At 36.9% G+C, this 24,620-nt stretch overlaps 1 protein-coding gene across 2 annotated transcripts in view; it reads left to right on the plus strand.

Annotated features, from left to right (window-relative positions):
- Positions 1–883: 883 nt before the first annotated feature.
- Positions 884–24,620, plus strand: part of LOC129448864 (mannosyl-oligosaccharide 1,2-alpha-mannosidase IA) — a 235,895-nt gene continuing 212,158 nt past the window's right edge. Inside the window, exon 1 of one of the 2 annotated variants that reach the window (XM_073872613.1) lies at positions 884–2,570. In XM_073872613.1, coding sequence (XP_073728714.1) covers positions 2,019–2,570 — 552 coding nt within the window. In that variant the 5' untranslated portion in view covers positions 884–2,018. The remainder of the gene's footprint in view (positions 2,571–24,620) is intronic. The other variant, XM_073872614.1, reaches the window with a different exon arrangement.

Below are 24,620 nucleotides of genomic sequence, written 5' to 3' on the forward strand. Positions count from 1 at the left end.
TTTTTTAAACCATGGTTGGTCATTGGGGCGGTTTACAGGTCAGGGATTAGACTAGTCCTAGACTAAAATAAATGTAGGCGCTGTCCAAACTAAAAACAACTTGCACTGACATATCCAAAAATACATCAGTGCCCTTTGTTTTGCCTCAAAATAAGTAATGTTTTTAGTAAGGCATATTTGTTAAAACTAGTTATACCACGGGTCTGTTGAATGCTGCATTCTGATTGGCTGAGAAATGTTCTATGAGTGTTGATTATTTTTCTGTAAACCGCACACCTAATTTTTCAAATGTCTTAAAAATAGGCACCAGAGCAATGTTTGTGGTAACCGTGGTATAAGCGGAATGGTTGACTCCGGTCCTTTGAATTATTTGAAAATAATGCACACCTCCGCTTCGCGTCGTGCCGCATTACCACCTTGGTGTGCATTATTTTCTTATAATTCAATGGCCCGTCGTCAATTATTCCTTACTTATATTTCTTAATTAAACTGAGGCCTAATCCTGTTTTAAGATCATCCCCGTCTGGAAAACCACCCCATTAGGTTTGAATTGACCTGTCCTGGGTTGTTTTGAGCCATATTCAGGTCAAGTGTAGACATTTTCAAGGTTAACTAAACCCTAAAACCTAATCAAACTTACCCACCTTTGATTTTCTAGTGATCACGAAGACCTTGATTAGCTTGCTCAGGTGTGTTTGATCAGGGTTTGAGCTAAACTCTGTTTAAGAAGAAACCCTGAGCTACTGTATGCATGCATCAAACAATTCAGAGTAGAAACCCGTTTGCACTACCCAAATACGCCGCTCGGTGGAGGTATGCGCTCGTGTTTGCGCGCGTCGCGCTGTTATACACGCGCTCCCCCTTCCCTAACCGCTGCTGCTGATCAAAGGCGTTTGCAGCAGACCGCCCGGGTAGACGCGGAGTACAGCCGCTCCATAACGCCTGATGTTTGTGGATCACGCGTCTGATAACGGCATCATTTCAAGGCTTTCACATCGACACAGCACCCCACGGCATTGGTGCGCCATTTATTCTCCTTCGTCCGCCACTGATGATGAAGTACGCGAGCGCGGACGGGCGGTTATGGGATAACACGGCGCGTTTTCATTAAATTACATTTCCGAAGAGCGATCCATCCTTCTGCCGTTCATATTTTAGGAGCGCAAACATTCCTCTCCATGCATTGGACGTAGAGTTCCGGAACGCAGAAGAGTTTGCGGCGCGTCGGACGGGAAACCAACAGTTTTCACAAACACTCGGACCGATTATCGGCGTCGCGTCTGGACCGTGACACACACGGTTTGATATTTGGATGTATCCTTAAAAGCGCTTGTGTCTTGGAATGATGCGCACGGTGCCAAACGCACACAGATGTTGAGAAGTAACCTGGCTATGACGCTGCAGTTCGGGGAATTATTGGATCAGATATGCGTTGTTTTCTTTACTTTGCGCTAAAAACTTCAGTGTTGCACTTTGATCATATGTGAGATTATTCATCACCCCTATAATTTTTAGTCAGCAGTGGGTTTGGAAGCACATTGATGGTTGCTTTGTAATGTAAAGCAATCAGGCGTTTTATGTATTCCTGCATGTGCATAAATATTAAACTGATTTCATTTTAAGTCCATAAAGTTTCATTTTGGTTTCCGGTAAGCATCTTCATAAGCATCATTATCTTGTGCTGGGAAGCGCATGTTATTATTTATTCATTTAAGGAATATTGGTTGTGTGTAACACTATATTTTGTTGCCACATAGTTTCGCTTTAGTTCTTGGATGAGATGTTGCATAAGTGAAGCGATAGGAAGCGGTTAAAATGCCACACTGATGCGCAATGACGCTTCTTGCTGTGCAAATTTGTTGACGCAACCTGTGGACTCTTAAATCCATAGATCTGGAAAGAATCAGTCGCTTTGACCAGTGGAAGTTTGAGGTTGCACAACCCTGTTGTTGTCTGTTGTCTTGGAGCAGACATATAGTGGATATATCAAGTAACCGTGCGCAACGTGAAAAGTTTCGATGGTGTTTCGAAAGTTACCCGGTGTCTCAGCATCGGGCATGGGGCTTCGTCTCTCTCAGAAATTCGTCTTTCTTCTCTTTCTGTCGGGTTTGGTTACTCTGTGCTTCGGGGCACTCTTCTTTCTACCCGACAGCGTGCGCCTAAAGCGCATCTTTCTCTCCAAAAATGAGAGTCCGGCGGTGACCGTGGGCTCCGAGAGCGATGCCCGGGAGCTTTCAAAAAAGGTGCCCGGAGACCAAGAGCACCAACGAGCGTCTTTAAAGGGCGCCGAGGCGAATGGTAAACTGAAAGTGAGCCGTAAGCCTTCAGTGACCCATGGAGCGAGAACTGTGGAGAGGTCTGTTAGGACGCAGGACGACTGGACCCCGGCGAGGGCGCATGAACCGGCGGCCAGGGACGAGCGGGTCACCTCGCCTGCTCATCACGGGCAACACAACTCTGGATTCAACTATGAGACTTTTAAAAAGTGTCTGCTGAAAGCACCTTTGGGGACGGAACGTGGAAAGCCATCTGATCCTCAGACTCTTCAGAGGAGAGAGAAGGTCAAAGAGGTAAGATGCGTGCATGAGCAGTGTCTGTACAGTAGCATACTAGTGTGGAGCATGTAAGCGAAAGTTTGCAGGATCAAACCCTGCAAGATTTTCTGTGCAAAACCAATGCAAATGTTTATTTACTGTTAATCTTTGATCTTATGAACATGAAAGAAGATATTTTGAGAAATGTTTATAACTGCTCAGAGGCCCTATTGACTTCCATAGTAGTAAAAAGGAATACTATGAAAGTCAATAGCATAAGTTTAGTCATTGTGAGCTACAAGCATGTTACTGGTTTGTCTGGTTATATACTGGTATCTCTCATGCTGTCATTTAAAAGTGATTTCTGAGGCACCGTTTGTTGGTTTGGTCTTTGTGTGTGATGGTTGCTTGAACCTTCTGGTTATTTTTGTAAAAATGATCATTAGTTTGATTAGTTGATGTTTGTCTGTGTGCATCTAACTTTCGTGTAACTTGTCCTGAACATTCTTGTATACTTTGAACATGAATAATTAAACTGTGGCGCGTTAAGAAGATGTGCTGTTAATTTGATAAGCGATTGAATTTTCATAGTAAACATCCTATGAAGTATTTTCTTCAGTCTTATTTATTGTTCAAGTTTTCTGTAATAAGTGATGAATCTTTACTCAAACACATTTCACTGCATTTTTTAAGAAACATCTACCCGGGAATCAAAAGTCTGTCATCTGTCAACTACTATAAAACCACTATATAGAGGAATGATCAGGATATTCATAACCTTTGATCTTTTGTGTTGTGTTGAATGATGGAGATGATGTGTTTGAAGTGTCAGAATGAAGGTGCGTCAGGTACAGATGAGCGTCGTCCAGCTGGCTGACATCATATTGATTTCTCCCACTTACTGAAGGATTGGCCGTACATTCTGTCACATTTAGTCAAGTGTTAAAACACAAATACTTTCCAGGGCAAGTTTCTAAGATTTGGGGTTTTTACTTACTTCTGTATAGCCTGAAATTTTCTATAGTTAGATCATATTTCACTGTGTCAGAACTGCTGGATAGTTTCCAAAGCTGCTGTGTATTCGTTTCTTGCCTAACTTCAGAGATGACTTTAAAATGAAAAAAAAGAAGGCACAACTAAACAGATAATTTTGTTAGAGTTTCGTGTTGACTCGTTCACAACCCGTTTGACTCTAATCTGATATGTGCAGAGTAAAACGGATGCTCTGTGTGAAGATAACCCTACTGAAAAGACCTAAAATGGTTGGCTGGTTTTAGCTGGTCTCCCAGTCTGGTTTTAACCATTTTTTAGCTGGTTAAGCTAGGAGACTAAATGACTCTCCACACATAAATCCAGCTGACCCACCAGCTTGATCAGGCTGGAAGACCGGTTTAACCAGCTACTTCCATCTTAAACCAGCAAACCATCTTAAGCCAGCTTGACCAAGCTGGAAGTAGCTGGTTAAATTGGTCTTTCACCCTGGTCAAGTTGGCTTAAGCCTGGTTGCCTGGTCTTAGCTGGTTTAAAATGAAAGTAGGCTTAAGCTGGTTGGCTGGTTTAAAATGAAAGTAGCTGGTTAAATTGGTCTTCCAGCCTGGTCAAGTTGGCTTAAGCCGGTTGCCTGGTCTTGGCTGGCTTAAAATGGAAGTAGCTGGTTAAACTGGTCTTCCAGCCTGGTCAAGTTGGCTTAAGCTGGTTGGCTGGTCTTGGCTGGTTGAAGATGGAAACAGCTGGTCTTCCAGCCTGGTCAAGCTGTCTTAAGCTGAAGATAACCCTACTGAAAAGACCTAAGATGGTTGGCTGGTTTTAGCTGGTCTCCCAGTCTGGTTTTAGCCATTTTTTTAGCTGGTCAACCTAGGAGACCAACTGACTCTCCACCTAAATCCAGCTGACCCACCACCGGTTTAACCAGCTACTTCCATCTTAAAATAGCAAACCATCTTAAGCCAGCTTGACCAGGCCGGAAGTAGCTGGTTAAATTGGTCTTCCACCCTGGTCAAGTTGGCTTAAGCTGGTTGCCTGGTCTTGACTGGTTTAAAATGGAAGTAGCTGGTAAACTGGTCTTCCAGCCTGGTCAAGCTGGCTTAAGCTGGTTGGCTGGTCTTGGCTGGTTTAAGATGGAAGTAGCTAGTTAAACTGGTCTTTCAGCCTGGTCAAGCTGGCTTAAGCTGGTTGGCTGGTTTAAAATGAAAGTAGTTGGTTAAACTGGTCTTCCAGCCTGGTCAAGTTGGCTTAAGCTGGTTGGCTGGTCTTGGCTGGTTTAAAATGGAAGTAGCTGGAAAAACTGGTCTTCCAGCCCAGTCAAGCTGGCTTAAGCTGGTTTAAAATGTAAGTAGCTGGTTAAACTGGTCTTCCAGCCCGGTCAAGCTGGCTTAAGCTGGTTTAAAATGTGAATAACTAGTTAGCTTCCCAACCAGGTCTTTTCGGTAGGGAAGATTAGATTTTAACTTTTGATCATTAAATTGTGAAGTGGCTGTTATTGAAGGTTTTGTTCAATGTAAAAAATTAGCAAACATTTCAAAATATTTTAGTGTTTTTATAGAGAGCAATTAGGAGAGCTTTCTTTAGATTCATACATTAAATGATGTTTATATGGATTAAAAGTTTGCAAAAGGGAGATTACATGACAAAATATTTTCTAATTAAAATATGGTGCAGTATTTCACTGATGAACAGACGTAAAGCATGATGGGAAATGTACAATCTAATCCATGATAAGTTTTATTTGTATTGAGACCTGTGGTCAGCTTGAGAATGGTTTGTGTTCAGATGAAAGGTTTTTCAGAGGCGAGCCAGTTGTCATTTTATATTTAATGGAAGATTACAAAGAGATTTGAACAACAAACACAGATGAATCATGAACAGTAAGAGCAACGCCGTGCATTAGGAGCTTAAATGGGATTGATTTTGCATGTTGATTTCAGCAGGAACCTGCTTGTGTTTTTTTGTGATGTCAGTGATTTATCAGCGGTTTATAAAGACAGCAATGGACTTTATCCAGCCGTCGCACTACAGAGCGTTTATATGGTTTTCATTAAAGTCATGTGATGAATGAAATCTTCATGAATTTTCTGCTTGTGCTGTGTAACTGTAAAGTGTTTGCCTCCGGATTTCCTCTGTGTGCCTGTTGTTGGGGTAACCTGACCTTATTAAACATCTGTATTAAATTATAATCCAGCAGAAGAAACTGAGCATTCCTGTTGAATTTTCTGTTTTTTACATGTTCCTGGGTCAACGTTTTATTAGGGGTTTGTTAGAAAAGGGTTTCAAACATAGGCTTGTTTTATACAACAGTCCTTTCTGGTTCTCAAATCTGATTGGATGAGAGCCTTTTTAACCATCATGTGATATAACATCACGGGAACCGCTTCATGTAATACTTTTTAAACACATTGTGTGTTTATTCATGTCACAGACACTTAAACCAAGCATAAGTACCAGAGCCGATCCGATACTTCTGGGGGCCCCAAGCAACTTTGTGAGGGGGCCCTGAGGGGACGCATTCATACAAACCCATTCACTGTCTCTGCTTTTGTAGCTATAAACAAAATGTTAACAAAAACACTTTTGTATTATGTTATAGCTGTACATTTTTGCCATATAGACATTACTGTTGACACTCATCAGAATACTTCCTAATTAGAACATTGACACAAGCCATTAATACATTGGTATACTATAACAAACCACTTCAGATTTTCTAAAAAAAAAAAAAAAACTAAAGCATGATCAATATAGTTTACTCCAGTGGAAAATATACCAAAATACATCAATAATTCTCTAAATATGCAAACTTGAGATGTAATGTGCATTGTTTTAAAATGCTAAGAGGAGTCACAGAACATCTTGCATAAATAAATGATTTGATTATTGATGCGTAACATTACAAGCATTTCTAACAAAAACATACTAATACTGAATCTGGAGATTTGGACTGAAATGTTTTATAAATAAATCCATTAGTTAGTCAAGACTAGGAATTTTAAACATTAATATGTTTTTTAATCTTTTTACTTCACCTTCATTGTGCTTTTTGTGTTTCTGCTTTGGACGGATGCTTTAAATCATATCCATATATAAAGACGAATGTTCAACTGCATGTGAAGCTGTAAAGTATTGTGAGATCAGACTACTTGTTATGATTTCATTTTCACACAATTTTTTTTTGACTGTCACAATGTGTGCTAGCATTAAGTGCATTATTTAAAAAAAATGGCTTTCAATAAATGACAATTATTTAGTTGTGAGTTTGTAAATGGACTTTAAACGTAAATGTATATATCCACGTGCAATGAAAACACACACCTGGTGACTTAGTTAAAACATTCAAAACAAACGTCTGAAGGGTTAAGCTTACTTGTCATGCTGAGTTTTTCTGAATTTGCATTGAACAGCTGTGCAGTGAAGTTGACCAGGTCATGTTGATTTTAACTTTACACAGGATTACCATTGATGATCCAGCAGTTAAACAGCCAATGTCCAGTGACTGCGATTGATAAAACAAACTTTAAACTCAAATATTGATCTGATTTCAGATGATCTTAACATTCAGACTGCCTGACGAAGGTCTTTGACCGAAACGTTGCTGTTTTAACTTTTGAAATAAAGGGACTTTTCACAGTGTGCAGATCTTTTTCAGTTTTTTGATTCATCTTTTGATCTTGCACCTGGTCAAGACTTTTTTGGATGTGCGTATCCTGTTTTCTCTCCTGAAAACATTACCACGTCACATTTCATAATATATACATTAGGGCTGCACGGTTATGACAAAAATCATAATTGTTGATTATTCACCTTGATATTGTAATTGTGATTATTAATGGCGATTAATGACGTCAACTTAGCAATTTTAAAATGTCTGTGCCAAAAAATACTGCTGAAACATTTAGAAATTCGCACAAATGGACAGCTGTATTTGAGGCTTTTGGTGATTATGTAATTGTTTCACATGTAATTGTAATCTAGATTAGTTTTTCGATTAATTCTGCAGCCCTATTAAACATACATTTACAGCTGTGGAAAAAATAAAGAGGCAACTCCATTTTGGCCTTTCATCATCACTTTTACATGTATTGTGACCATTTCAGTCCTGTTGAATTTTTAAAAAAAGCAAACCTCAGACATGACTTAAGTCATCCAACACATGTTAGGGTTAGGGTTATTCCATTAAATATTCATTTTTAAACTATTCCTAAAATACATATAAAACATTAGCAGTGTGTTATTTAGAAATTAATTTGCCACATTTTTTGCAATATTCAAGATCTGAAAAACATTGCATATTTTTTTGCTATTTGTACCATTTTCCCCATTTCAATTTTCAGTAAATAAATGCAAATAAAAATATTATTTTTAGTAGGGATTTGGCAGAAACGTTGGCAGTTGACGAAAATTATGATTTTACTTAAACACATACCTATAAATAGCAGATTTAGAAAAACAAAAAAATCTTCTTAAAGTGTTCTTTTATTTTTTTTCTGTGGCTGTATATAAAGTTTTGGACCGTTAAAATGCATTTTGACATTTTTTTCATGACAGCTAAGCACCGTTTCTCATTACTGTAATTTGTGCAGACTCATTTTACTTCAGCTTTTTTAATAATTCCTGTTTTTTAAATTCTCATTATTTGAATGCAGTCCTTTATAATGTATTACTGTATTGCATTCTTTCACCGCCAGCGTTTAAAAAAAAGTTGCCAGCCAGCGCCAGCATTTCTCATGATTTTTCACAAAAGTTTAATGCCTTCCAGAAAATGTTCTTCTTTCAATATATAAACATACAATATATCAAATGAAAGAACAGACCCTCTGCTTTAAAAAAACGTTTCATCCTACCTTCATTAGTTCTCTTGTTAATCCCCTCTCAAATATGGGTAGGTTTCTTCAAAAACACCAAATTTTAAGCAAAAGCTGAGATAATTGCATTTTTGTAAAGGACTTATGATAGAGATCAGATTTAGAGCGATGATCAAAACATACACAGAGTTCTTACTCTTACACAATGAGGCGTTACTTCTGGGATGCATAAGTTGGTGGATAATAGCGGTATTGCAGAAAGCCAAAAATACTCATTGCATGAAAGCGTTTTCTCATAATTGACGAGTTAAGCATTGAAAGAGTTAATGTTTAAAGTCAGTAACGCTCCCAAAATATTTCCTATTTCATCCCAAACTAGGCCTGCATGATTTTGGGGATGAAACAAACATTGCAATATTTGCAATAATCCTGAATGACTTCACCAAATGACTTCAAAGCTCTGTTTAAGAAGAATTAAACTCACATTACTTTAATAGCTTACAGATTACTCGCAGAGATATTTCTGTCATTTGAAACTGCTCTCATGTTGTGTAAAAAGCATTGGAAATAGTTTTCCCTTTCAACAAAATGCTGCATGTTCTGCGACACATATGTGTGTGCATTGTGATGTTAATGCTGAAACCAGATATTGTGCAGCTCCCAACATTAAAGAAATATATCCTGGACATGTTTCTGACACTTTTCTTCTGATGTCTGATGGAATTCGATGTGCTCATGTGAGGTTTGTACAGCGTTTAACCTCTCATTCATCAGCGCTCTTTGCTTTTGTAATGGGCCGTCGGCTGGAGGGTTTATCCTCTGTTGGGACTCGCTGACTTGGGCGTTCACTGCCCTGTGATATGGATCGAGTTACAAGGAGCAGTTGGGTTGAGTTTTGCCTCGGGCTGGGAGGAGGGGATGAGTTTTCCTCTCAGGAAAACCAGGATCTCATTCCACTTCTCCAGGCGAAGGAAATCGCTGTCGGCTAACAGTGAACGGGGAGGAAGTGTAATGAGCTCCAGGATATTTAAACAGGGGCTGGCGAGAGACCTCATGAATACTGAAGATCTTCCTTTGCTTTCACCTTGTAATGAGCTGCACAATTCAGATCCTTTTGTGATTGTTTTGATAAATATCATTTGTACTGAAATGATAAACATTTACTGCAGTTTAGTCATCTAAGACTGAAGCCTTAAAATCATCATTGTTTATGTTAAAAAGTACACAGAGTTATAAAAAGACCTGTTTCTGTTGCATTCACATGGATTTAAAAGAGGTTTCATGGTCATAATAATAATAATTATGCTAGTTATGTAGTTATGTGCTGTATTTAAAGAAGTAGTAACTGCCATTTTTGTGGTTAAAGCAGATGGTTCAGTTGGTTGTTACCGTTGGTTAATTTTAGGGATATGCAGTACATCATTCAGGTTATTGTTACAAGAGTAAAGAGAAACTATGATAGTGAATGTGAGATCTGTAGTTGTGTTGTTTGTTTGTTATTTTTATAGCATAAAAGTAAATCTTGTGAGTTTTTATAAATACGTTTAATGCAAAACAGTTGATTAATGGTGGAGTCAGTTGAGTTAAAGCAAATGATTAACTAGTTGTCCAGTTGTGCAGAACTTGTTTGTATTTCTTGTCCTCAAACACACATGTTTGTCATGTTTGTTATTTGAGGTTATTCTGCATCAGATTCCTGTAAGTAGACGTGGGTCACATGAAGTCCGCTGCCGGGGGCTAAAAGTTTCCGCTTGACCTTCAAATGTATTAATTTTAGGTTATAGACCAGCAGTCTATGTTTAAAGATTCTGTTTAAACCTTATGCTGACAGTTTAATTATTACATAAATGAATTATAGATCATAGCCTTGAGATTGGTATTCTCATGTAGTCTTTACAACATACATTTATTTTTGGGCAACCCAGTCTCAAGGCAAGTCAAACAAAAATTTTGATTAATTTAAATTTCCGCTGTTTTTTGTGTCTCTGGAGACGAATGTCTTTTTCGTCCTTCCCAGCACGAATTTCTATCAATGGCTGTTCGTGTCTGTGCCACAACTTTCTTTGTCGTGTCATTTTATATTTTGTTTTCTCGTTGTTTCCTATTTTTTGACCATTGTCGCTTGGGGTTTGGGTTAGAATCACTTTCTGCGACTTACTAACCCAAACCCCAACTCCAGACGAAAATACTTTTAAAAGCAGATGCAAAACATGTAGAAACCAATGCATAAAATTACATCCTAACGCAAACCTGGAATCTAACCCTAACCCCAAGCGACAATGATGAGAAAACAAAATATAAAATGATAAGATAAAGAAAGTTGTGCCACAGACACGAACAGCCATTGATAGAAATTTGTACTGGGAAGGATGAAAAAGACATTCGTCTCCAGAGCCACAAAAACAGCAAAAACAGGAAATTCATGTTATCAAACACGAATAAATTAATCTAAATTTCCGTTACTATAACACGACTTGCCTTGAGACTGTGTTGTCTTGGAAGACATATTTTATTGTTTTATTGTAAAATGTTTAAGGCATACAGTGAATATATACTGAATTGTAGCTTTTGTTTGTTTAACAATGCTTAAGTTTTTTTTTCTGTTTTGTCTTTCTCCACCAGCTTTTTTTTATTTGCCAACCAGCAACAGCATTTTTTCATTTTCACAAAACTTTGTTCTTCTTTAAATGTATAAACAAACAGTATATCTAATGAAAGAATGGACCCTCTGCTTTCAAAAACAAACAATACACGTTTCATCCTATCCTCATTGGTTTTATAAGTTGGGTAAAAGTGCCACCTAGTGGATAATAGTGGAATTATGGATTTCCATAAAAACTTGTCATTGACAGGAAAGTGTTTTCCCGTAACTCATCATCAGTGCTGTGGAAAGAGATCAAGTGGTTTGTGTCTTGGGCTACGTTTACTTGACATTGATGTAGTAAAAATTGAAAATATTTTCCTTCAGGCGTTTGAGAAATTTCAAACGATCTGTGTTTTAACATGAAAGTGACTAAAAACAGAATTACATGAGACTGATGTCACTTTGTACGTGCACAGGCATGTACTTTTTTACAAAGTCTTTTACATAGTGTGATATGGCATCGTTTCAACAAGGCGTCGTTTTCAAAAACTTGCGCTTTTTAAAAGTTTGCATTCTCAAGACCACAAAACACTGTTGTCATGTAAATTAACAGCTAAACCGCATAAAAACGTTTCCATTTATGATAAAAACATTGTTGCGTGAACAACCCCTCAGTATTTAATCTTAAGCCTAAAGTAAATTTCTGTTTTTAAGTGTATGCAAAGGGTAGCGTACAGTGCGTGTGGCGCAAATTTCAACATCATGCATACTAGGATTGTAACAATTAATCGGGCAAATGTGCGTTTTCTCAATGAATGAATTTGAATGAATTAAGGGGAAATGCCGCCACATCCTAAAGCCAGAGGGCGCTCTCGTGCAGAAACTCCATTTGTGCCACAGAAGAAGTATCATTACAAACACTTTTCCAGGAATATCTAGAGGCATATTTATATCACTGATCTACAGATTGTTTCAGGTATTTTCATGATAATAAAGAATATTTTAAATGATTGTGTTTGACGAGTGTTGCTTTTTTAAATGGACGTTATAAACGAGTCAAACTCATCGTGATTTTAGATTGATAAGGACTTCCTACTGATCACAGAGCTGTAGTACACGCACAAGCTGTGCATGAAACACTGAATCGGAGCCGTGTGATTCAGAATCGATTTTTAATGGGAACGCGATTAATCGATGCACATGTGTATTGTACAGGCACCGCCAGATTTTTGTAACGTGCATACTTTGTATATGTAGGATGCATGTGCACATACAGGAGTGTGTAGTATGTAGCCCAGAAAAGGTTTTGCAATTTGTCGCAATGCGCATGCATTACATGTCTGTGTTTGCATATGAGTCAAATGAACCATGCTTTGCAAGACTGTGTGTGTACTCTCACATAAAAAACAAACAATGACTGTGTTTTAACCATGTTTTGAGTAAATGTTGAAGGAATAGTTCATTAATTTTAATTTCTCTAATCTTCATGTTGTGTTAAGATGAGCGTGAGTGAGTAATTTCAGAATTTGTCTGTGGTAGTTTTGGACTCTGAACACAAACCGAGAGAAAAGACCTTCAAACTGCTGCTCCATTAATCCTCTCATAATGACTTTATATGATATGTGTTGTTCAGTAGTGTTGAAAGAGTCGCGGTTGATGAATAAACACCTGCTCTTTATTCCTCAGAGATTTCACACAATCTGCCGTTTAAAGAAAACTCTTGTTTAAACGAAACGATTTTGCAATCGATGATTTATTCCAGCAGGTCGTGTTGTGCAATATCTTCTCTTATCGGTTACATCAGATTCATATGGTGCTTGACCTTGTTTTGGTCACCGTACATCTTTATTTCACAAACCATTTGCATGTTTTAATGCCATGACACGTCCAGAATTTGTAAGAGTCCAAAGATTTTGAAGTTATTTTCGAAAAACACATTTTTTTTAGGTCTATACAATTTATCTTTAAGATGAGTTTTCAAGATGATCAGAATTGATGAGCTCAGATGCAAATGGCGCTAAAACAAGAACTAAATTCTCTCGGCACATATTATACACTCATCAAATATATCCCCTTCAAATCCGGTCATTCAGAAATACTGCTGAGTCTGATAAAAATTCACATTTACAAGAAAACATGTCAGACGCACTTGGAGAGGGTTTTGTATCTGATCTCTTAAATTTTCATAACTATAATTTTATAAACTTACTTAAAATATCATTGTTATGTGAACCATTTGATAATGCGTTTTTTAAAAAAAATTATGAATTGTTTTAAAGTCACTATAATATGTTGTGAGGCAGGAGTATTGTAATGACATGAAATAATGCTTAAAAATTGGCTTAAAAACATGCAAATATTTTTTTTTATTTTAAGCGTCATGGAAGAAAGAAGAAACTAGATCAGTGGTTCTCAAACTGGGTTCCGGGGCCCCCAGGGGGGCCGCGAGATGGTGCCAGGGGGCCCCAGTTTTATGACATTTTATAAAATGCATTCATTTATCATGAATTCTGTGTAATTAAACCTAACAAAAATAAGGCTACTAACCAACAGCACTACTTTGTATAACTTAATATGTTTTGTTTAATTAAAATGTTAAATTTTAGAGCAGTTTTTTTGTCATAAATTTTCGCGGGGGGCCGCGAAGGAATGCACCGTACACAAGGGGGGCCGCATGCGGAAAAAGTTTGAGAACCACTGAACTAGATTATCATGTGAGATCTGACTTTCATTGCTTTATTGTGTTTTTGTGTTTCTCTGTTGTGTGTTGTGTGTAGTACATTTTCACAATTACGCTGTTTAATGCAAAAGTTCATCAAATACAAACACATTTCATTAAAGTTGTAGTTGTCACCCAGAGTCATTGACTGGTTTAGTCGAGCGTTGCGAGTGATTTTCAACCGGGCAGCAATGGTAGAAATAGTTTTTGATTAAAAGGATGTTTAGTTCATTGCCCTGCTTTTGTGAAAGGGGCTTTTGTTCATTACCAACACAATTAGGTTGTTAATGAAACGGCATACATATCATTACAGCCCAAAGCACCAGAATCATTTTTTCCTGTATAACTCGCGTAAGATTGACAATATCTGACAGAACGATGCAAAGAGCAAATATTACAAACATCTTTAATGATCGTGTATCTTTACATTCTGTATTTGACTTTGCATTTCAGCACAACATTGAGTGACAAACAATAAAGAGTCTCTTTAAACATCATTGTAGAAAGCATGCCAGATAATCCTAATGTTTTATTTTGTTAGCTAAAACATTCAGCGCTAACTGTTAGTACACATCAAACGTGAATTTAATTATATGAGTAGAGAACATACAAAGTCAATCCAAAGATGCAAATAGATAAATATAGCGCGAATCGGAGACACAATTGCTGCAAACGTGAGATACTCGCCTCAAACGCATCTTCTGTGCAAATAAAAAAAATTCAAGATAAACATGAAATTTTCATGATGTATTGTCTTGCAAGCCAACTATAGCGAAGAGATTATTAACACATCCATTTGTATCAGAAAATGGAAGAGAGCATTGTTTTTATTTGTGCATTTGATGTGCGCACACCATTATTATGAGGATAAATGTCACTAACATTATTATGTGGACTGTTAGATTCGTACAGTAAGGGTTCACTCGTGTCTGTTTTACTCTGTCAAAGATAAAGAGGATGACGGTTTCTGGAGGTGGATCAGAGTAACTGAAGTAAAGGTTTGGTTTCGGCAGTGGTTGGTGTTTCCGGAAGTGACCCACCCTGCATTTTTTAGCGTGTGGTTTCAGAGGCGGCACGAAAAGTGATGCTGGTTAGTTAGGTGTGGTTGTGCAAACTAGAGGAAAGCTAAGCTTGTCTGATCTTAAACTGGTTATAGTCAGCATATATTAGTGTTGTTATAGGAAAGGTTTGACGTGTCAGGAGCTTCCTGTTCGGTTTATTCCTGTTGCTTCCGTTTTCACACTAGTAGCTGCTTTAGGTGTCACATCAATGACCACGTTTATATGCACCTTTATAATGTGGTTTTAATGGGATTTTGGTAATATTGCGATTATGCTTCACCTCACGTAGACCCAATACTTTTATAAAAATAATGCAATTAAGCTGATAATCCCAGCAAGTATAATCATATTAAAACAGGTGCAATGTTTTTAATCACAATATGCGATAATGCTAACACTTTAATAGCATCTACACTGAAGTGCGTGTGTGTTTGTCATGCATCTTAAGCGTAAATTCATTTTAAACTTGACATTAGGAAGTTTTTCCTGAACTCTGTTAACACAACTTACTGTCGGCAGTCTGCCTTCATCCAGAAACAGCTCAAATAACACCACAGCAGCGTATTAAAGGAATAGTCTACTCATTTTCAAGATTAAACTATGTTATTACCTTAACTAAGAATTGTTGATACATCCCTCTATTATCTGTGTGCGTGCACGTAAGCGCTGGAGCGCGCTGCGACACTTCGATAGCATTTAGCTTAGCCCCATTCATTCAATGGTACCATTTTAGATATAAAGTTAGAAGTGACCAAACACATCAACGTTTTTCCTATTTAAGACGAGTAGTTATACGAGCAAGTTTGGTGGTACAAAATAAAACGTAGCGCTTTTCTAAGCGGATTTAAAAGAGGAACTATATTTTATGGCGTAATAGCACTTTTGGGAGTACTTCGACTCGGCGCAGTAACACCCTCCCTCTCCCATTATGAGAGTGAAAAGGGAAGCAGACTTTTCAGGCGAGTCGAAGTACTCCCAAAAGTGCTATTACGCCATAAAATATAGTTCCTCTTTTAAATCCGCTTAGAAAAGCGCTACGTTTTATTTTGTACCACCAAACTTGCTCGTATAACTACTCGTCTTAAATAGGAAAAACGTTGATGTGTTTGGTCACTTCTAACTTTATCTCTGATTGGTACCATTGAATGAATGGGGCTAAGCTAAATGCTATCGAAGCGTCGCAGTGCGCTTACGTGCACGCACACAGATGATAGAGGGATGTATCAACAATTGTTAGTTAAGGTAATAACATATTTTAATATTGAAAATGAGAAGACTATTCCTTTAACTCTTTCCCCGCCATTGACGAGTTATCTCGTCAATTGAGTGAAAACATTTGCATAAAACATGTTCTTGATTGATTTTTATGTTAATCTGCAATACCGCGATTATCGGCAAAAAAACTGAAGCCAAAACGTTATTTACTAATTTTAAACTCTGTGTATGTTTTGATAATCGTTCTAAATCTGATCTCTAAAAATTTTTTATTATTTCAGCTTTTTGCTAAAAAAATATTTTTAAAGAAAAATACCCATATTTAAGAGTTTATAAGCAGAGAAAAAAAAATATAAATAGGATGAAACTTTTTTGTTTGTTTGAAAGCAGATGGTCTGTTCTTTCATTTAATATATTTAATGTTTATATATCTTTAGAAGAAAATTTTCCTGAAAGCCATCTTGTGAAACTTTTGTGGAAATCACCAAAAAAAAAATGCTGGTGGGCAACTTTTCAAAAAATGGCTGGCGGGGAATGAGTTAAACACTGTCATAATATTTCTGTCTTCATCACGGCACTGAATAACAAAACACGTCCATAAAAACATGGCTACATGTGTGAATAATAAGCACAATTGGCAAATAATCAGTAAAAAAAACTGCATGTAAACAGGAGTGAAGAGGTTAACTTCACTTAATGCGATTAAACCCTTACTCTGATTATTGGAAATAAGTGTACATGTAAACGTAGTCAATGTTTTAAATGAATAATGTTTAGTCCATTCCAGCAATTTTGCTAAAAATTACTGTTTAACTTCTTAATATCAGCATCATTTATCCCCAAAACTCCAATAATTCTGAATCACTTTACCTTGCGCTTAAAAGACATTTTTACACAAAATTATTTCAAAATGCCATGATTATCCTTGTAAACATAGACTGTTATGTGAATGTGAATAACACGCATATATGGGATTCATGCATTTGATGTGGTAATGTGACAGGACATCAAATATATGTCTGCAAAACTAAAATGTTGAATGAAATATTGTATATGTAAAATAATCACATTTCCAAATTGGTCTCAATACCCAGCTGTACTAAACACATTTTCTCAATCCTGGGATGGGATATTTTGTTGCTGTCAGACGTTAAACCGCAAACAAAGCCTTAGGATGTTGACATGAGCTGAATGAATGCATTTTAATTAGGCTGATGGTCGACACATGCAGCAAAAACTTGTAAATACCACGAGCAAAAGACAGCATGGTTTCCTCCAGACTTTATTGACGATGCATGAGAGTAGTCTCTCCTGCAGTCCAGTCGTTGTGTTTCCATCCTTTATAAAACACTCCTGTAAATCCACATTTCTGTTGAAGGGCCCTCGAGGGCCCACAGGTGCACATCATGCATCTCTGTGTTGTCTTTGTGAATCTCTTCCAGTTCTCAGTGTTTGGATGTTCAGTGTCTCTGTAGATCACCAGCTCCCCGACAGGGGGCTTAACTTTGGGCCTTTTTACACCTTTTTACACCACTTAAATGCATCTTGGCTGAACGGACATGAATCTGATCTTCTATTCCTGCACAAAATGCAACTGCACTATTTATTACTCCACTTTAAAAAACTTAAGATGAAGCTTAAGGAAGCACTGTTTGTGCTTCCTTAAGAGAAGCAGGAGATTGAGACGGCGCAATGATTTACAGGCCCATGACGGGAAAGCGCTTAAGGGACATTCCACTTTTTTGAAAATATGCTCATTTTCCAGCTCCCCTAGAGTTAAACATTTGATTTTTAATGTTTTGGAATACATTCAGCAATACATACATCAAGGTCTGGTGCTAGCACTTTTAGCATAGCTTAGCATAATCCATTGAATCTGATTTGACCATTAGCATCATGCTAAAAATTAACCAAAGACTTTCAGTATTTTTCCTATTTAAAACTTGACTCTTCTGTTACATCATGTACTAAAACCGACAGAAAATTAAGTTGTGATTTTCTTGGCAGATATGGTTAGGAACTATACTCTCATTCTGGTGTAATAATCAAGGACTTTGCTGATGTAACATGGCTGCAGGAGGTGTAGTGATATTACGCACTGCCCGAAAACAGTCCCCTGCCATTTCAAAGTAACCAAGGGGACCATTTTCGGGCAGTGCGTAATATTACTACGCCTGCTGCATAACACAATGCTTTCTCAAAGTTGTTTAAAGAGCACCTATTTAATTGCAAAAAAACTATGTTTTTTGTGTATTTGGTATAATACAATGTGTTTGCGTGGTTAAAAGAAACGCATACCGTACATTTTTGTAGCTCCAGATTTCACTCTTTTCCTGAAAAGCATGGATTTGAAAAGCTCTGTGTCCTTGATTGGCCAGCTAATCTGTACGTTGTGATTGGCCTGAATACCTCTGACGTCAGCAGGAAATGTGACGCTCCTTACCATGTTTGAAAGATTCGCTCACAATGCAATGCTAACTGGAGTTAACTTACAGGCTGTGAATCTGAAGCGGGAGGAATTATGATAATGTCGCTCTTGTCTACCTCAACAATCCCAGGAAGTAAACTGCTGCCTACAATCTGTGTTTTCGTGTAGTCCAAGAAAAGAAATTTACGTTGGAGACGCTAACTCGCGTTATCGTTTGCTTTGGGGTTTGTACATTTTGCATATCGTTAACATGAACTAATGCACACTTACACACCAAAGGAAATGTAAAAATGTGAATCCACTGTTGTCGCTCCATAAAGCAACAAGTGTGATGTCTTTGTTTGTTTGCCTCTCTCGGCTAATGTGGGAGTGACATGCTTTCGTTTGAGAGTAATATATGTGGCTTCATCAACCAGATGTATGTCCAGTTTCATCTGAAATGTGTCCCAGACCACCTCCTGAATTGGTTTGAGCAATCATATTTAAATCCGTCTCGAAAATGTTTCAGGGTGCATTTACACTTGGTCATTTTACGATCGAATAGCTATCTGATCAGAGAAAATGCTTGAAGTGATCAGGGGTAAAAAGCCTCTTAGCATTTCATAAGCATTCTACAGTAGATGTAGGATTTTTTTCTATGTTAGCAGTATAAGTTACAGTAGTTTTACACTGTTGTAATTCATTAAAAGCAATCATGAGTAAATGTTATTGACATCACTGCAAAAAATATTTTCTGACTTAGTATTTTTGTCTTGTTTTCAGAAAAAATATCTACAATTTTTTTAATTAAGATGTATTTTCTTGGTGAGCAAAATGATCTAGGAAAATAAGTCTAGTTTTAATTTAAAGGTGCAGTGTGTTCCTTTTTTGTGGCATCTAGTGGTGATGTTGTGAATTGCAACCAACGGCTCAGTCCACTGCTCACCCCTCACTTTTGAAACGCATAGAGAAGCTACGGTACCGGACAAACATTTCATCATCAGATACAACTTAGTAAAAAAAGTTTGTCCGTTAAGGGCTTCTGTAGAAACATGGTGGAACAAAATGATGACTTCCATGTAAGGGGACCCTCTGTGTATGTAGATAAAAACATCTCATTCTAAGGTAATAAAACACATATCGGTTCATTATGAAAGGTCTTTATACAACCCTGATAATATAGTTTTGTATATTATTTTGCATTTCTGTCAAGAGATCCTTCTAAAAATTACACACTGCACCTTTAAACAAAAATCTGCCAATGAAATATGACAAATTTTCTTAAAACAAGTGTTTCTTGAATTCAGTGTTTATGAAAAAAGTAAACTTATTTCAAGAAAATTTTTCTTGTTCCATTGACAGATTTTTTTTGCTTGTTTTAAGCACAAATGTACTTAATTTAAATGTTTTGTTTAAAAACTAGACTTACAAGCTTGTAGAAGTGAAAAAGACATCTAAAAAGATGAAAAAGATTTCTAAATCAGTTGCGTGCAAAAGACATCACATCTGAAACACTTTTGTCATGTAAAAACCCATGGGATCACAAGTGAAACATCGGTTTTGCATGGGGATTTACATGGAATCACAGAAAAATCTTCCATTCTCACATTACATCACATTAAAGAAATGCAGTGAGCTCTCCAACACATCTTCAAGACATAAATGGGCTGCGTGTTTAGAGTTTATTCTTACAAAGTGTTATACAAAATACAGTATGTGAGGAGTAAGTTTAAGGATTTGTATCAGCAGGATCTGATAATATAATACATTACTGTACGTCTGTTCTAGCTCAAAGCATTTAAAACATTGCCTAAAAAAGATACAATTTCATAGTTAATCTTTCATAATGTCAATTTTTGTTCATGTAGTGAATGGAAAACAACTTCTCATGGCCAGTGGAAATGTTTTGAAGCGTGCAGAAGTTGCGTGATGCTCTGTTTTTCTGTCCTGAAGCGGTTCACTTTCATTTGCAAACGCTTCATTTGATCTCAACACGACTCAAAGCCGCCCTTCACTACACCTGCTGTGTGCTATTTAACATCTTCATCATCAGTAGTGTGCTCGGTGTAAAGCTCTGTGTTCTCAATAAACCTTCTGAATAACATTTACAGACGAGTTCAAACCTCAGAGGACTTACAAAAAAACTAAAAGTTTAAGAAAGAACACTATAGGATTTAAACAAATAATTCTTAAGACTTTCTTTGTTCTGGAAGAGATGTTTTTTATGTAATAATAGTTCATCGTGAGCACATGTCATTTGTCAAAAGTAGTGAGACTTGTGTGCTATATTGCCAGTCTTCTGAAAGCATCAATCAGCTTAATGTCAGGAAAGAGGCTGAAATTATGTTTTTTTTTAAGTTATTGTCAGCAGCATATAGCAGTGTTTACTTCCAGAACAATCATTCTTGCTCTACTTTAGATTACGAGCATCATTTTTTGTAACTTGAATGTCTCAATTATTAAGGACATACAGTAGCTTTATTGAAAACAAACTTTAATAATCAAAAGTGGGCCGAAAACACTTCAGCATCAGCATTTTAGTCTCATTGACTGCTGTGAACACACATTTGTATTGTTCAATGCTTTTGGGGTTCAGTTATTGCAACACAAACCTGGCACATAATGATCATGTTTATGAGTTTTATTTTCGGTGGATTTGTAAGAATGTTGAGTCAACAAAAAAAAGAAAGAATTTCGGGGTCATTTAAGCATTTCAGCCACTGAAGAGAAAACACTTTCAAACGTATTGTTTTCATCAGTTTTATAGCGTAACTTGTCTACACTTTATGCATTCTCAAGCCAACATGCTGTTGTTATTCATGATGTCTGTGAGAATGTAGAAAGTTTGTGTTGTTGTTTCACACTTCTGAATATTAATGTACTGTGTATCTGTCACATTGCACACACTGGGTCAAATTCACACACTGATAAGCACTGCTGACAGTATGCCATCTGATTTATTGTTAAAGCAATATTGTGCATTTAAAGGTGCCAAAGAATGCATTGAAATAATACAGTATGTTAAAATGTTTTCTGATATCTACACACAAGGTTTGTGGCTTTATTAAGTGCAAAAATGATCTGAGAGACAGTTTTACATGTCCATTAACAACCCTAGGATTTGTCTTTAGAATGAAATGGTCTATTATTATCTTATTTGGAAGGGTCATGAATAATAATGAGGAGCTCTGCTCTGATTGGCTGTTTCTCAGAGCAGCTTCTTCAGTAGCTCTGTGTGTGTGTAAACAGATCTTATGTTTGAGTCTGTATCAGATGAAGATAAAGATTTTGGAGGAATAAATAATTGTTTGGAGTTTGTTAATGAATGTTTCTGAGTGGTAAGTTTGTGTTGTTTTCAGTATGGACCTGCAAACGTAACTGTAACGTCAATAGTAGAACTTCAGCCTAAATGCTAGCATATAGCATTAGCTAGCATATTGGATTAACTAGCACATGGCGCTAACTCAGCACTCACAACTTTGTTTTTAGCATTGTAACAACATTGTACTTAATTTAATGTTGGGGCGTACATCTGGACTGTAACGTCACAGTTGGTGTTATGTTGAGATTGGTCTGTTTTCTTTTGCATGCACAAGGTTTACATAAGCAGGAGGAAACAGCCGTATTTCAGGCTTATGATATGTCGTTACCATGTACATTATTATTCATTTATGCCTAGGTAAATACAGTTTTAGATGCTACGGCACCTTTAAATACTTAAACTTGGCTGTTTACTAAAGACAACCATTTATGTCTTTTAATAAAAAGATGTCTAGTAATTCACTTTCACAAAACCCGCCAATAGTTTGACCCCAGGCACCCCAAAAACATATTTGCATTCCCTGACATTTAAGCAACCCCTCATTATAGTAATGACAAATCTCATTACTTTTTATTTCTTTGTAAATGCCATTAAATAAATGAGAGGAAATTGTTCCCAAATCACAGTCCTATGTGATTTAAGGGTTTCCCGCAGCACATTTCAGTTCAGGCGGCCCACCCAAGCTTGGAAACCCTACCGCCTTAACTAGATCATCCAAAAAAAAGAAAAGGTTCTGAGGTGCATCTCGGAGAATAGCGCATACACGCTGTACACTGTGAGCGGGGACGCGCGCCACACTGCCGAAATGAGAAAGACGTGGTCTGGGCCGTCACTGTCTGGAGGATAACTAGCCAGTTGATAAAACCTCTCGGAGAATAGCGCGGACACGCTTCACACCACGAGCGTGCACGCGCGCCTCACGGCCAAAATGAGATAAAGACATGGTCCGTCATGGAGGATAGCCAGTTGATAAAACTTGTGTCCGTGAGAACTGTAAGTGAACTTATGTTTTTTGGGTTTATTTTTAGCCTGTTATTGTATTAGTCTTTAGTTCTTGCAAATTTAAAGTAAGTTAGCTGGTGATTTTGTTGTTTGAGCAACCTGCTAACTAGGTTTTATGTGCCTGTTGATGAGATATAATTGTTGAGCGCTCTTGCTCACTTTATTTATGTGCATTATTTATATGCTACAGTAGTTACACTCCTTTAAGATAATGTAATTAATAGTGGGAAATAATCAGCTTTTACAATTTTTGCGCCATCTATCATCGTTCGCCAGTCGTTTATTAACCCCTTAGTTTCACTTCATCATGCAGCTATTCCCATTAGAGGTATCTGTTAAAAACATTTAATTCATAAATAATCTAGTATGTGTTCATTTTCTGTCATAGTTTCTTCAAAATTAAGTTTTATTTGAGTGTTTTTAATACAAATATTTTAATTTTCATCATGACGCATACGCCCCCGCCCCTTTGATTGCCACGCCCTCTGCCCGCCGACTCACCCAACTCTACCACCTTAACTAATACATTTTCTGCGGGAAACCCTGGCTTTCAGATTCTCATTACATTGCAGTAAAGTTTAAAAGATGTCAAACGTCTAGTAGCTGTCCAGAAATCTAGTCTAAAACAAGGCAACATGTCAGTGAGAATTTTATACACGTCTCTAACCATAGCCCAAAAATAAATTAAATAAATAAATAATTGAAAGGCGAATACCTTGGAGTCCCTGTTGACTTTAGCTACATGATTGAATATCAGACAATATCTCACAAGTTATTTTGGCAAAACTTATGTAACCAATTTAACTGAGGGCACTGCGTTTGCACATTATAACAATGCTTAGCATTTACGGTAATCATGTTTTTTGGTTCCCTCCCCCTTTTGTATTTATTACATTACATATTGTATGTTCAGGGATGACAGATTGATAACCAGACATGCTATTTATGATGAGATGTAACTTTTGATACTTTGCAGTAAATGTGTCTCTCCTATTGACTTTATCATATCAGTGTGGCTCTCATAAAAAGAGATTGAGATTGAAATATAACAGCTATTGCTTGCTGGGTTATAAAAAGTAATATCGTGTACACTATTGATGAATATGTTTATAATGATTTATATGCATTACACTAGGGCTAGTCAACTGGCGGCAGGCCATCTTTGTTTGATTTAAAATTAGTGTTGCACTGTGTGTGTGAGAGGAAATTAATTACTTATTAATCCTTTTTTGTTTTACTTTATTAGTAACACTTGGCATATATTCATAGCCGTTTATTGTTTAATTCATTTGCATTTATTTATTTTTAATTTACACTATGGTGAATACTCATAGATTGAAGGCTATTGGAATGAGGTTCCTGCCATTTTGGCACGTATTTACGATTGTGCAGTAAAAAGGCCTATATTATTGCCTATATATTTTTAAATGATTAAAAAATAAAACATTTTTCAGTAATTAAAAGGCAAAAATATGTATACAAGATGTGTGCATCATTTTAGTTTTTTTAATGTTTTTAATATATGACCTATAACGAAAAGGAACAAAAACAACATAAGTTAGCCTATAACATATAGAATAATAATAATATAATATAATAGGTAAATATAATAATTTTTATAAAATTATAAAAATCTGGCCCTCGAAGAAGAGTAGTTGAAGACCCCAGTATTACCCAGTGTGATGGGCTGTTGAGTTGTGCTCCAGCATCAGCTCGCCCACCGTGTGATTTAATCTCATGGTATTTTCCGTTTGGTGACCGGAGCTCATTTACATAATCTATGGAGAACTCAATGAGATCTGCTGTAGCTGTGTGTGACAGATAACGTAAAGATCGGCTTCAGTAGATAGATCAGAAGATGATGTATCATCTTTTTCTTCAAGGGTTTCGTTTGACATGTGAAGGGTTCTGAAGGATTTTCCAGTTTAATAAGGCAATTTTTTGCCAGATTTCACATATTCTGTTGGACAAATAAGAGTTA

The sequence above is a fragment of the Misgurnus anguillicaudatus genome, chromosome 10 (genome assembly GCF_027580225.2).
Source record: "Misgurnus anguillicaudatus chromosome 10, ASM2758022v2, whole genome shotgun sequence".
NCBI lineage: Eukaryota > Metazoa > Chordata > Actinopteri > Cypriniformes > Cobitidae > Misgurnus > Misgurnus anguillicaudatus.